The following is a 13,299-nucleotide window of genomic DNA, read 5'->3' as shown; positions in this document are numbered from 1 at the left end:
ACTGAGCAATTTCAAGTTTGAAATTCATCTGTCTCAGCGGAGACTGCAAACGCGCTGTCAAAAATCAACTCGTCAAGTCAAAATGCGCTGGCTCTTAAAGGGGATGGGAGACGCCACTCTCATTGGTTTATTGCATGTTAGTTCATTTATCTCGCCGTCATAATAGCAACAGCGCCATAGAACCGCCCACAAAGTAGCCTACTTTGACTTTGCGCCTTGACGTCTGCTAAGTAGCCTATGCTATAGGCCTAGGCCTACTACATGAGAAAAATTTAGATCGATATTGCGCAACAATCGGGAGATGGGGACCCCCCAGAATATTGAAGGGTATTTCGCACACAGCTGTCTGTAAAGAAATATAAATGAAATCACAACAAAACTATTGTTTTCTTGTGACACACTCCAGACAGTATGCAGATTGAGCATTGCTTGGGACCTGCAGGGAGGGCATTTGACTGGAACTGAGCAGCAGGGAGGGAGGGGGACCGCTCTCACTCCGACACTAAACACCGCTCTATGTCCCCCTCTCGGGTTTCTCAGGCTAATCGAAAAGCCTGACTAAGCAGGGGGAGGGAGGGGGCGTAGCTTTTGAAAAGTACCCTCTCACCCAAAGGTACACCGCGGGCGCGCACTTTTTCTTTAGCATCACATCCCTTACTGTGAATTCAGGTATAGATATACGTTGGTCTTTATTTATATGTATTAAATAATCTCTTTGGAAATTGCGCGACTTTCCGGTGATTTACAATGGACCCGGGCCGGAGTGTTGAGATGAGTGACAGGGACAACTGCCATGCCGAGTGAGGGGTCTTCTCGTGGGACCAGCCGACTAACGCCTGATCTGGGGGGCTGAGGGTGAGTCGGTAACGTGAGGGGGGCGCGCATAGCTTTCAACATTGAGGGTGACCGACCGACTCCTTTCCCTGTAGTCGATCGACTGCGATTCAGTTTCTTCAAAGCTGAAAAGTGAGCATAGTATGGGAGCGCTATGTTGTCCAGGAAAGGACTCCTTCCAGAGGACTATTTACTGACGCGCCTGTCCGAAGAGGTCCAGCAGCCCAAGTTCAAGACGAGCCAGAGGAAAGCTCGGTTCGTCGCCAAGAACGGAACTTGTAATGTGGCCCACACGAACATCCGTGAGCAGGGCCGCTTCCTCCAGGACGTTTTCACCACCCTCGTGGATTTAAAATGGGTCCACACACTGATCATCTTCACGATGTCATACCTTTGCAGTTGGCTCCTTTTTGGGATGATCTGGTGGCTCATTGCCTTCGCGCACGGCGACTTGGATGAGATAGGGGACGAGTTTATCCCGTGCGTAACGGGCATCCAGTCGTTCTCCTCGGCATTCCTCCTCTCCATAGAAATCCAAGTCACCATCGGTTTCGGTGGTCGGATGGTCACAGAAGAATGCGTGTCCGCCATTATCATTCTCATCGTCCAAAACATCGTCGGGCTGGTGATCAACGCCATCATGCTGGGCTGCATCTTCATGAAGACCGCGCAGGCCAATCGGCGCGCCGAGACGCTGATTTTCAGTAAACACGCGGTCATCTCCATCCGAAACAGCAAGCTGTGCTTCATGGTCCGCATTGGGGACCTGAGGAAAAGCATGATCATCAGCGCCACCGTGCGCATGCAGGTGGTCAAGAAGACGAGCACGAGCGAGGGCGAGGTGGTGCCCCTGGACCAGATCGACATCCACTTGGACAACCCCATCGGTACGAACGGCCTCTTTCTGGTGTCCCCGCTCATCATATGCCACGTGATCGAGAAAGAGAGTCCTCTGTACCAGGTGTCGGCGTCGGATCTGCAGCACGACGACATCGAGGTGATCGTGGTGCTCGAGGGAGTGGTGGAGACGACGGGCATCACCACTCAGGCGCGGACGTCGTACGTGTCGGAGGAGATCCTGTGGGGGCAGCGGTTCGTGCCAACCGTCTCCGAGGAGGAGGGCATGTACGCAGTGGACTATTCCAAATTCGGCCACACCGTGCGGGTGCCGACGCCGTGCTGCAGCGCAAAGACCTTCGACGAGACTGGAGGTATTGCGCACTTTAAGATGAAGGAGGGCGCCACCTCGCGGCCGCCGGTGAGAAAGCGGAAGCTTCTTGGCGCCGTACATAAACAGCAGAGCTTCATCAGTTAGCGACATCTATTTAAAGGTGTTAGGTCCATATTTTTTCTATACGTTGGAAATAAAATTTCAAGAAAGACTGACATTTAGTTGTTAAGTTGTTGTTCTTCTCCATGAAGCATGCAAACGAATAACAAGATCTAAATAGAGGTCACTACTACTATTACAAGCCTTCTTCTTGCCCATTGGATTGATGCTGAATTAAAACAGGACTTTCTCTTTCTGCATGGAATTATTACCCTGCATAGAATGCTGTGGACTATGAGATGCGGCAGATTCTGATTGACAAATTTTTTTTTGACAATGTGTATGTTGTAAGGAATGCATATCAAAGTGTAAACATACTGCCTCAAATAAAGTCTAATATATATAAAATGCCATCAACTTGGATCTTGGGTGCTGTTTGGATACACAACTGAAGAGAGAACAGGGCACACACACACACACGAGAGAGAGAGAGAAACAACCACAGACCGACACACATTTGGCATTTCTGTATTTTATTAGATTATAATCTGCAGAGTTTAAAATATTTAATTGCTTTTAACTTAGTTAATAATTAAAATACATAAAAATAAAAGCCAGAACTGAGGAACCCTGCAAACAAAAACAAAAAAAATAAATAAACTAAAAAGGAGAATCATCCACCCGTCCTCCACACAGAGAGGAGCTGCTGGCCATGCTGTGTACAGTGAAGTCCAAGCAGACTGTGCATTTTCTATACATGTGTGATGACGGTGACGCGATCACTACCGTCTACACCGTCACCTTCTATGAAGTCAGCTCATTTCCTTTTGTTTTTTTTCTGAATGAAAAAAGAAAAAAAAAATCCCATCTTTAAAAGAAAACTAATACGAAACAAAAAAAAAAAAAAGGAGGTTAAACGTTTTGCGTTGGCGTTTACGGATGAACCATGAGGACGATGTCATTTCCTGGGACTTCAGTGATACAGAAACAGCAGAGTAGACCGGAGGAGCAGCAGATAACCCAGCACCCCCTCCCCACCTCAACCTCCCAACCCGCCCACCCACCCCCGCCCACCCCCCCGCTGGGGCCTGCGGACATTGCAGAATGTCCTTGTCCTTGAGCTATAGGGACTGGGGTGCGGGGGGGGAAGAGGGGATTAGGGGACCCCCCCCGCCCCCCGCGCACCCCCATGTGTGGAGCTCTGGCCCCAGCCCCAGGGGGGCCGGCGACAGCCCCCCCGGGCCGCAGGGTCAAGAGCGGTGCAGTCTTCCTGGTAGTTAGCGGCTCTCTGGTGAGATTACATCTTCTATCATACAATCTTTAGCTTTTCCTTTCGCTCTCCCCGTTTTTCCAGTGGCATTGCCACTATATGTATATGCTACCCTACATGGGTAGGTTTACTAGGACAGGTCAGCTTGAAGGGGATACACCTGGTAAATATGTGACTGTAGTTATACATCATCGACATCTGTAAATATGGAGAACTCGGGGAGCGGTTTTCGTGTTACGTGAGATCGAGGGGGGACAAAGTGAGGGAGAGAGAGCATCGGAATAAATGAAAGAAACACGGCAGAGAGAGAGAGAGAGAGAGAGAGAGAGAGAAAGAGAGAAGCCTCCCTCCGGCAGCAGTGACATAATCTCTCATATCCTGAGTAGGAAGCGCTTTCAACAACACAAACAGTGATTGGCTAGTATCTCCCCCCCCCCCGCCCTGCCCCCCTACCCCACCCACCCCCCATTAGGCAATAATGTGGCTCCCTACTGGTCAGCACGGTGGCCTTCTACGTCCATTCTGACTAGCGCCACTAGAGGGTAGTGGCGCGCCCACGGGTTAATAGAGATGCGTTTCACCCACACATGACACATGAACACTGTACAATAGCATTTCCAAAGCAAAGCAGAGGGCCGTCCTGCGCCGTGTTAGGCCGAGCACAGAGAGAGGGCCTCACCGACACACTGTCCCCGACCAAGGGTTAACAAAAACAAAATGAAAAGGAGAAAAGAAAAAAAAAAAAAAAGACAACTGAATAAAACTCCAACATAAACAAGAAAATAATAAAAACGCAAATAGTTTCTGTTGTTCCTAGTTGTTTTTTTTTTTAAGTGTAGAGAAGACGGGAGTTTTTTTTTTTAGCCCCCTGGGGAGGAACACTCACGCCATTTCCTGCTGGCGCGACAAACCCCCCCCCCCTCCCCTCCCCTCCCCGCCACCCCATTTCCTCCCCCCCCCCCCCCCCCCCCCCCCCAGGACAAGAAAAACCCCTCCCCCTCTGCGGTCCGGCTGCTTGGTGGGTGTCAGAGCAAAACATAGGGCAAGTGGAAGGTCTCCGGGTCCTGCTGGCTCCATGAGCCAGGGAACGGGAGCCAGGCATCCTCTCTCTCTCTCTCTCACTATCTCTCTTTTTCTCTCCCTCCATCCCTCTCCCTCTCCCCCTCTCTCTCTCTCTCTCTCTTCGCTATCTGTTCTCCTCCCCACCCTGTGGAAGCGGGAAGGGGGGAGGGGGATGGGGGTGAGGGGGGGGATGGTCCATCCCGCCACCAGGGCCTGCTCATCTCTCCGTCACGTGGTTTTGTGAGGAAGGGGAGGAGGTGGTGGCGGAGGAGGGGGCCGGGGGAGCGGGGGGCGCCGGGGTGCAGATGACCTCGGACAGGTCGTCCATGATGCAGGTCTCCTTGGGGTCCACCAGGTTGAATTCCCGGACGAAAACGATGAAATGTGCGTACAGAGTGTTCAGGTGTCCCTGCAGGTCCAGTGCCACTGTCTCTTTAAAGTGCGCCCAGTAGAGGTGAGCCAGCACGTGGAACAGGTACCGGCAGATCTTCTTCACCAGCGACTCGAAGGAGTTGGGGAACTCCTTGCCTGCAAGGGAAAAGCGGTAAGAAAGACACGTTTAGGCTTTTTTTTTGCCGCACACTCCACCAGTTATTCTGATGTACTGTCCTTGGTCCAACATGGGACATCATGTCCTCCCCTTGCAGGATTTATAGCGTTTTCATAAGTGACGACGAGTCTAAAGAACATCGTCTGATAGTCCACACTTCTAGTAATTCTCCAATGGGGCCAGCAGGGGGCAGCGCTGCACCTTTGACATTGCTTTAGTTAGAGAGGGTGAGTCAGGGGGGAACAGGCTGCAGAGGAGGCCTACCGGAGGCAGGCACTCACCGTATTTTGTGGGGAAGATCTCCTCATCTGTGACCAGTTTCTGACAAAGACTCATGACAAAGTCCACGTACTGCGGAGCGGTGCACTTGGTCTTCTTTCCCCTCTCGTCATACCAGTAGTATATCCTGCGGGGACAGAGGAGGCGAGGGCTGGTTAGCGCGTGCTATCAATGCCAAGGTCACCGCCCACCGCCAGAGAGATTCAAGATTCAGGAGCTTTATTTGTCATAGATACACACACACACACACACACACACACAGGATGTACAGTGAAATGAATGTGTCAGCCCTTACAGGATTTGGAAAAAGACAACAGTAACAGAATTGAAAAAAATCGAAAGAATCAAAGAAAAATAATGAAGATAAATACTATTGTGAATAAAAACTTAAATTGTGTTATGATGATACACCCACACACCTCCCTGAATATAACGAGTCATTTATTTGTTTAAACCTGTCTATCGTCTACCATAATCAGAGTCTCCACTATTGCCTCATACTGGGAAAACCTGTGTGACGTGGGAGCCTTCTGATTGGCCGGACCGTCCCTAGGAGGAAGTAGCCTGAGGAGAGAAGACGAGCATGCTCCCTTTAGAGGTGGGCTTGACCTCTGGGAGGTCAAGCCTTTCCTCTTGATAACCTCTTGATAACTTGATAATCCTCTTGATAAAAATGTATTTAATTTTTTACTGATTGTAATACACTCTGTGAGTGTCTTGTCGTGGCTTGTCTTGTCCTGTCCTGATGTTTTATGTGAGGACCACAATGGAAATAAGTCCTGGACTTTATTGTGTTTTTATCCTCAATTGTGTTTTGTTGATGTCTTGTGTGTCTTGTGTGTAAGACACACAAGACACAATCAAACCATGATATCCAGACTAAAAATTATTAGATTGCATCCAAACATATGAAATGTACTTGGCCGTGTCAGCAGATACGCCAGGCCTCAGGACACAGTTGGACTATTCCCCTCCAAACAACCAGCTCCTGTCATAAGCAGTGGCACGTCACCATTGTATATTTGTATTCCAGTGGACTTGGCGACCTCAATGCTCCGGACCTTTCAGGTCCGCGGTAACGAGACACTTGGCCATGCAGGCTTCTAGAGAGAGATTCTCCCCTTGGTCAAACGTTTCCGGATAGGGCGACCCGGTTATAAGAACCGTGTAACCGAGGAGAGAGCTAGGAGGTTGAATGCTGAACTAGCCACATGCTAATCTCACTAGCAAATTGAGGAGGGGGGAGAGGCAGACTTGCAGGGATTAGTTGACAAATGATACTCCATTTGGGCTTTGCTCCTCTGGGAACAGAGCGGAAGAAAGAGGAGCATAAATATCGTACCAGAGCCAGAGGAATCAACTCTCAAATAGGTCTGAAAGAGTTGGATCCTTCTCACAGCGAGCACAATCAACCGTCAAAATGTTTGGGATACACACACCACGCAAAACACACAGGATTGCGGCTGATAATCAGAGATTGTGCCTGTAAACAGACAATGTAATACCCAATGTAAATTAGCCAATTATCTGTGGAAAGAAAACAGCATCGCTGTGCGGCGTTGTCTCGGCCAGCACAGAAGAGAGGTGTCGGCCGGGCTGTGTCTGTTAGGGATGAGGGTTTGCTCGCCATGTGGGCCATGGGAGGCGGCGGGGGCAGACATGACAAATCCTGAGGAATGTCGAGCGTGCCCAGTTCTGACCCCACAGAGAAGCAACGGCTGACCAACAGGACCAGCGTTGGGAACCTGGCTGGACAATGCTCACACAGGATTAGACCCCTGTTTTAACCAAGCTACCCACTGCTCTTAAAACCACAACAAGAACCCCTGAAACGCTGACGTGGACCTAAGGTCATATAGACAACGCTGCTATACAAGAGAGAGAAAGACACACAGACTCACACACACACACACACACACACACACACACACACACACACACACACACACACACACACACACACACACACACACACACACACACACACACACACACACACACACACACACACACACACACACACACACACACACACAATGAGTCTAAATAACTACCAAATGGTTCCGCTGCCTCAGAGCTCATGGAAACATTTTCTGCCTAAAATAGCGCTGGGCTTTGCCTGGGGCAGGGGCCAGCCACGCTGTATTCTCTGACACAGACGGGGCAACAGGCAGACCCTGTATGGAAACTCAAGGCTTGGCGAGGGCCTGGGCACTTCATCTTCTGTGGCTAGAATACCGTTTTGCCTCTAATAGGAAAGGCCATAAAAGTATGCATTAAAAAGTAGAGTAGCTAGATAGATAGCCAGGGCTGATGCATGCTCTGTTAAACTATTTAATATAAATAATGTTTGAAAAAGCACATTAAACAGAAGGAGATATTTATGCATCCATCTATAGATAATAACTACATACAGCAAACATATTGTTGCCATTACTTATGTCCAGTATCCAGTTACCATACAAGTCTATATGACATATTCAGCCCAAGTGTCATGGCTCATTTCAACTAATGGTTAACATTATCGCTACAATAAACGCGTTTTTAGTACCCAAATAAATCTTTAGTACCATGCATCCGTACAAGAGTTCAGAAACGAGACCCAGGCTGACGACCCGCAGAATAGCAAACCAAATATTAAATGGTGAGGAATTTCAGACCCTGTTGATTGACATGCCAGAGTTTGTTCATTTCTCACGGTGTGGGTCCTGGTCACTGGAGGTAAGGCCTCTGGAAACATACTTGTGTCATGTCTTATTTGTCCTTGTCAACGGAGCCATCAGGGACATTTTTTCAGCCCATGTCTTGTTGTGTGTACACTGTTATTATGACGTGCGCCTGTTGTGTCGTGGGAAGACCTTCCAACACATGTGTCATTTTGAACAATGTGCCTCAATGTTTGTGTCAAACATATACGTCTATGTGCATAGAATGTGTACGTGTTGTGTATGTTTGTGTATTGAATGAATGTATACATAAATGTCGCTTCATTTGTTCATAACAATGCATTACGGTTCCTGTTTCATTTGGTTTAATGATGTTAAATGTGTGTTCATGTGTTATGTGTATCCAGAATGAAATGTGGGTATACATTTTGTGCATACATTTAGTAAATGTTTAGTGCGTTGTTGCCACTTGCAGTGGGTAATCTGGCTTCTCTTGATTTTGTATGAAGGGTCAGGAGGGGGGGTCTCTTATACATACAGAAGGAGCCGCACCCAGACAGAGTAAACTAGCTGTATAAATACTTACATTCTGCCACCGCCCTTCTGTTAACATGCAGTGAATAGGGCCCTGTGTTCCAAGTGTCTAGCGGCTCTTTACTACTGTAGCTCTACGCCCAGGGGTCGACCCACGCGGGAGGAACAAGAGCAAATACCACCCGAAAGGTAAACGGTGCGGTGGTCCTCATGAGACTGCCATGGCATTTGTCCATAAAACCCCAGGCAGACAGGGAGTGCTTTACCATGTCTGGGGACTCACGCACACAAAAAGCCCAAATGCATGTATTTATGGCGGGCTGTGCTTAGATCCACGGCTTTCCCTGTACACTTCATAGTTTCGTTTGGGGGATAGGTTGGTGACATGTACGGTACAGACGATTTAGGATCGAGAGGCACATCAGCCCTGCCTAGTCCCGACTGCAATTCAACACGCTCCTCTGCGTCTTCATTAAAAGGGGCGTGGATCCCATTAACATGGCTTCCCCAGGTGGGGCGGTGCGCCAGACATGAAGAACAACACGACAAACACAGAAGGGGAGTACTCACGTGTTGCAGGCCGTCATGGCCTGACAGGTGTCCCCAGTGCAGAACTCTGAGATGGTGCTGTACTGCAGGTTGATAAGGTTGAAGAATGTCGTTGCTGGGGAAAGAAGCACCACACAGTGAGTCCATCTGGATGCACATATCACACAAAAGAAATACAACAGCACGCAAGTGTGGGGGCAAGTCGGTGGCTTTCAGATCCACTCTGGGTCCGAGTCGGTTACAGCTGAGCTTCAATGGAAAGCAGGTCATGCCCGAGACAGCTCACAGAGCGCAGGGTGGGGCAGCAGCGTGCAGCAGAAAGGACCGCATACTTGTTGTTCTTTGTTAAAAATAATGGGTGGCAGTGGAGGCTGGCACATGGCCAAGGTTTAGAGCAGTGCTGGTGGTCAAAGTGCGGCTGTATGGCGGCGCCAGTGTGGGTGCTCTCATTGGACAACCCACTTTCAAGTTCTCATTAAGAAATGCTGCTTTAAAAAATGCAGGGTTCTTCAAAAGAAACAAGTGTTGGTTTGTGCAAAGAGAAATTTCACACCTAACACTAGCTCTATTCAAGAGCATGCAAAGAAAAAACACATATTAACAAGTTTAGCCCTCTGTTTGGAATCTGTAGGTTGCCATCTAGAATCTAAAAATAATGTCAAATGCTAAAAAAAATGTCCATGGTAATTAAATAGGATGAGATGATACTACAAATCAAACACAAACCATAAACAACATGAACCCGCATCTCAACAATTCCAATATGAAATTATTATATCATGGTATAAATGATATGGTTAAACAAACGACTTAGCTGCTCATCAAGGCCTGGCCTCAATAACAGGAAATCGTACATCACTGCCAAACCCCAAGAGGGGAAGATAGTGTGTTAATGACACTAATGGACCATTTCTCTAAGCATGTCATATCAGATCCCACCGTGTGACAAACACAAGCAGCTCGTGTTAACCTCACGCTAGAAAACATGACTAACAGGAAAAGGGCGGTAGCTACAATCGTAGCACGCATTCACTGGTAATTTAGTCAGCCTGTCTCTCAAACAGGTCTTTCTGACAGCACAGGTGCTCTACTTATGGAAAATAACATGCACCTCGCACATACTTTTTCAGTACGAGGAAGTGTTGTGTGAAGTACCTTTGTTTCAATTAAAGACATCAGAGAAAGAAATCTCCTAAAGGGCCGCATTTTTAAGTAGAAGTATGTTATCAGACTGATGCAAGCCATCTTATGTGCTGGGTTTCAGCCAAAGCCAAATTTGTCATGCAACGCTGTATCATCAAAATGAAAGAAGGAGATATGTTTCCCTACCTTGCCCTGTAAAACCTACAGAATCACAGCATGCTTAGACACATTACAGCTAAGGCCTTAGAAGGTTTACAAAACAGAGAAAATCTCCAGAGCAGATGCCTGCCATCGATAACTAGGATTAAACACTTCGTTGGGTAAATATTATTCTATATCCAAGGTTGGCTGTGAGGGAATTTTTGAAATATGCAGGATTGGTGGGAGCAGGTCTAGGCCTGTGCCAGATCTGGGCCGAGCCTGGACCCTGTTAAACACTTGGCTTCCTCTAGACAGCTCTGATACCAGCGGAACATCGTACTCCAATGACAAGCTCATACCTAAATGGAGAAACCTTGAAAAATACCGTCAGACGAAGTCATAATAATGTGGGAATGTGATTCAATTCTTGTAATAAATGTGCTACTTCAATTTTTCTGCATAGCCTTATTGCTGCGCTCAGATCAGTCGCCCTTGGCTCCTGTAATTGAGTGGCTCGAGTCAACACCTCCAGATTTCCTAATCTCATTGAGTCTGCTAATGAAGAGGATATTATGTTGTTTTGTTGAAGCTTTCCGTCTGGGGGAAGTACAAGAGTACAAGAGTCCAAGAAATTTAAAGTACATACTTTAAATTAGCGGACAACAAAACAGCCTTTTGTTCGCAGCACATAATGTATACGGCATTTCACAGCAGCACCCCCACCACACATGAACACCTGAAAGAAAGCATACAGGTTCCATTCTGGAAGGCGGACCATCCGAGAAGTCCAAATGACCACTGTGGGCCGGTTACACAGACCGCCCACTACCAATGTTTTCCCATGGCTCCTGTGTTGACCGGCTTTCTTTTGATGCACCTTGCGTTTATTGGCCGCACATTCAAGTTTAAATATTTAAACTATGGGTGATGGATGCGGAGCCCCCCCTCGACAACAGAAGCGAGGAAGCGTCTCTGTGCTGAAATATGTGCGGCCTAATCGGGTTTATGAGACAAATTACCAACGTGTAATTATTAGAAGGGAGACTTTTGTGTCTTCCATCCGCTTGCCTGCTGCCTTCGGTTGCTCAATGAAGGAGTGTTGATAAGAATATGTTAAGGGTAGAATCTGGGCTGGTTCTACGCTGATTCACGTTTGTACGTTGTTGTGATGTACGTATATACCATGTCATTATTTAATTTCTGCCATTATGTCAAGCATATGACAAGTTTTACATGTTAAATAATGATGTATTTTGTTTCATCCTTTCTTTATATTTTTGCTCTCAGTCAAAGGCAAAGTCATCTGAATTGTCAATGAATTGTATGCATAATTGGATGAAAACATACCATTTACATTAATCAATACAATATTTGATGTATTATTGAATAATATCAAAATAATGGTTAGTGGCAGCCCTAGTTGGAATACGACTTTCATTATTTTATTTGCTTATAATAAATTGTAAATGCTATGCTCTTATCTGCTATCTGTTTACAAAATGATATCGCACACACACACACACTTACTGTTGCTAGCTAGCCATTCGTTGAGGTCTATCTCCCTGGGCAGCACTACCAGCTCCTTGACGTCAAAGTCCAGCACGCGGATCTTTGTGAACTCTGGCTCTAGGTACTGCTTCTTCTCTTCCGCCGGGGGCTTCTTCCCATTGGGCTTCGTCTTGGACTTCCTGTAAGGAGAAGGAAGAGGCGGGGTTAATTATGGTAGAACCCTATTTCACTGGCTGCTAGAGCTATGAAAATTGAAAATCTCCTGTGTGATCACAAAGGCAAGAGAAGCACCTCGGTTGGCATTGAACATAATTCCATAGAAGTTATGTCAAACAGCGAAACATACATTACAGACCACTATATTCAAGTCATGCCTGTGTGAGTCCATGGCAGGTGCCAAGTCAAGCAGTGTGCAGTTCTATTCCTAATGTAGGACTGTGGTTAACCGACACACATTCACACAGCTATACATAGGCAACTTGTGTGGGGTAAAATCTACAGCGTCATGGCCTGGAGAGTGATGGACCCAAGGGTCGTGTCTGTACACAGCCAGCCCAATTGTCATGGCATCTCTGACCCCTGACCCATCGTTAGGCAGCTCAACGACCAAACAGACACCCCCCCCCCCAGTGTCTTGGACTTCCACTGCTACTTTTAACACGGGGATGTCATATCACACCCCGCTTACACTTCCAGGGCCGTAACCTCAGCAACCTTGCCCCCCCCACCCTCCCCCAACACCCCACACCCTGCCACTGACCTCCATAGTGAGACAGATTGCTGGAGATAAACGGCTCTGATGTTCTCAGCGTTTCTGGACGATCGCTAGTTCTAGGGGGTTCTATGGCGAGATGGAACATTTACACATCTTTCTCCCTTTGCTAAGAAGACCCTCGTCACACAAGTGATGATATCACTTCCAGGCAGCATTGACGTCCTTAGTCGGCTAGTTAGTTGAGGTGTGGGAAGTTCTTGTAGACTCAATGAATACATTGAGCTTTTAATCTCCCACAAATGCATAAAGATATTCAGCTACCAGAATCACAGACGATGTAAGGTCTGCGAGAATGCGGGGGAGAGAGACAGAGCGAGAGAGATATATGGAGAGCACAAGAGAGAGTGGGAGGCAGACAATGCATAAGCCAAGAAGATATCCATGGGAACTCATAAACAAGCAGCAAACATGACAGCAGCCCCGTCGAGGCCTTACGAGCCAGACTACCGTCTGTTTTACTAGCTGTATATGAAGCTTGTGCCGCCCTCCCTAGTAGAAACAGATGGAGAAAGCCCCCCATATGTGCTGCAGAGCTTTCGACGCAGACCTTGATGTTCATCGCACCATCATCCAGTGACTCATCAAACTATCGCGTGAACTGCCAGCGCTACATAAAAAAAAAAGGGGGGACCTTCGGCGGCATTTCGGCCATTCACGGCTCATGGCACACATACTCGTTCTCCGATCCCTGGGTAATGAGTCACCCTGGCACAGTCA

The 13,299-nt window shown here is 47.6% G+C and overlaps 2 protein-coding genes across 5 annotated transcripts in view; one reads left to right on the top strand and one right to left on the bottom strand.

The window, feature by feature from the left end:
* The first annotated feature begins 468 nt into the window (after nt 1–468).
* On the top strand, nt 469–2,495 carry kcnj11 (potassium inwardly rectifying channel subfamily J member 11). Its single transcript, XM_084477087.1, has one exon. The coding sequence runs from the start codon at nt 989–991 to the stop codon at nt 2,147–2,149; it is 1,161 nt and encodes a 386-aa protein (XP_084333213.1). The 5' UTR covers nt 469–988; the 3' UTR covers nt 2,150–2,495.
* Nucleotides 2,496–4,362: 1,867 nt separating this feature from the next.
* The window catches only part of mob2a (MOB kinase activator 2a), a 48,442-nt gene continuing 39,505 nt past the window's right edge, over nt 4,363–13,299 (bottom strand). For all 4 annotated transcript variants that reach the window (XM_084477399.1, XM_084477400.1, XM_084477398.1 and 1 more), the window contains exons 2-5: nt 11,826–11,986; nt 9,036–9,129; nt 5,268–5,392; nt 4,363–4,964 (exon numbers count right to left, since the gene is read on the bottom strand). In XM_084477399.1, the coding sequence (XP_084333525.1) occupies nt 4,654–4,964; nt 5,268–5,392; nt 9,036–9,129; nt 11,826–11,986 (691 nt within the window). In that variant the 3' untranslated portion in view covers nt 4,363–4,653. The remainder of the gene's footprint in view (nt 4,965–5,267; nt 5,393–9,035; nt 9,130–11,825; nt 11,987–13,299) is intronic.

This window comes from Micromesistius poutassou (genome assembly GCF_964030765.1).
Source record: "Micromesistius poutassou genome assembly, chromosome: 13".
NCBI classification, from domain to species: Eukaryota; Metazoa; Chordata; class Actinopteri; order Gadiformes; family Gadidae; genus Micromesistius; species Micromesistius poutassou.
The sequence above is the reverse complement of the archived record's forward strand: the minus strand, read 5'-3'. Positions and strand labels throughout refer to the sequence as shown.

Bases quoted from the DNA above. Each gene is read 5' to 3' on its own strand.
- kcnj11 (XM_084477087.1), top strand. From the start codon at position 989: ATGTTGTCCAGGAAAGGACTCCTTCCAGAGGACTATTTACTGACGCGC.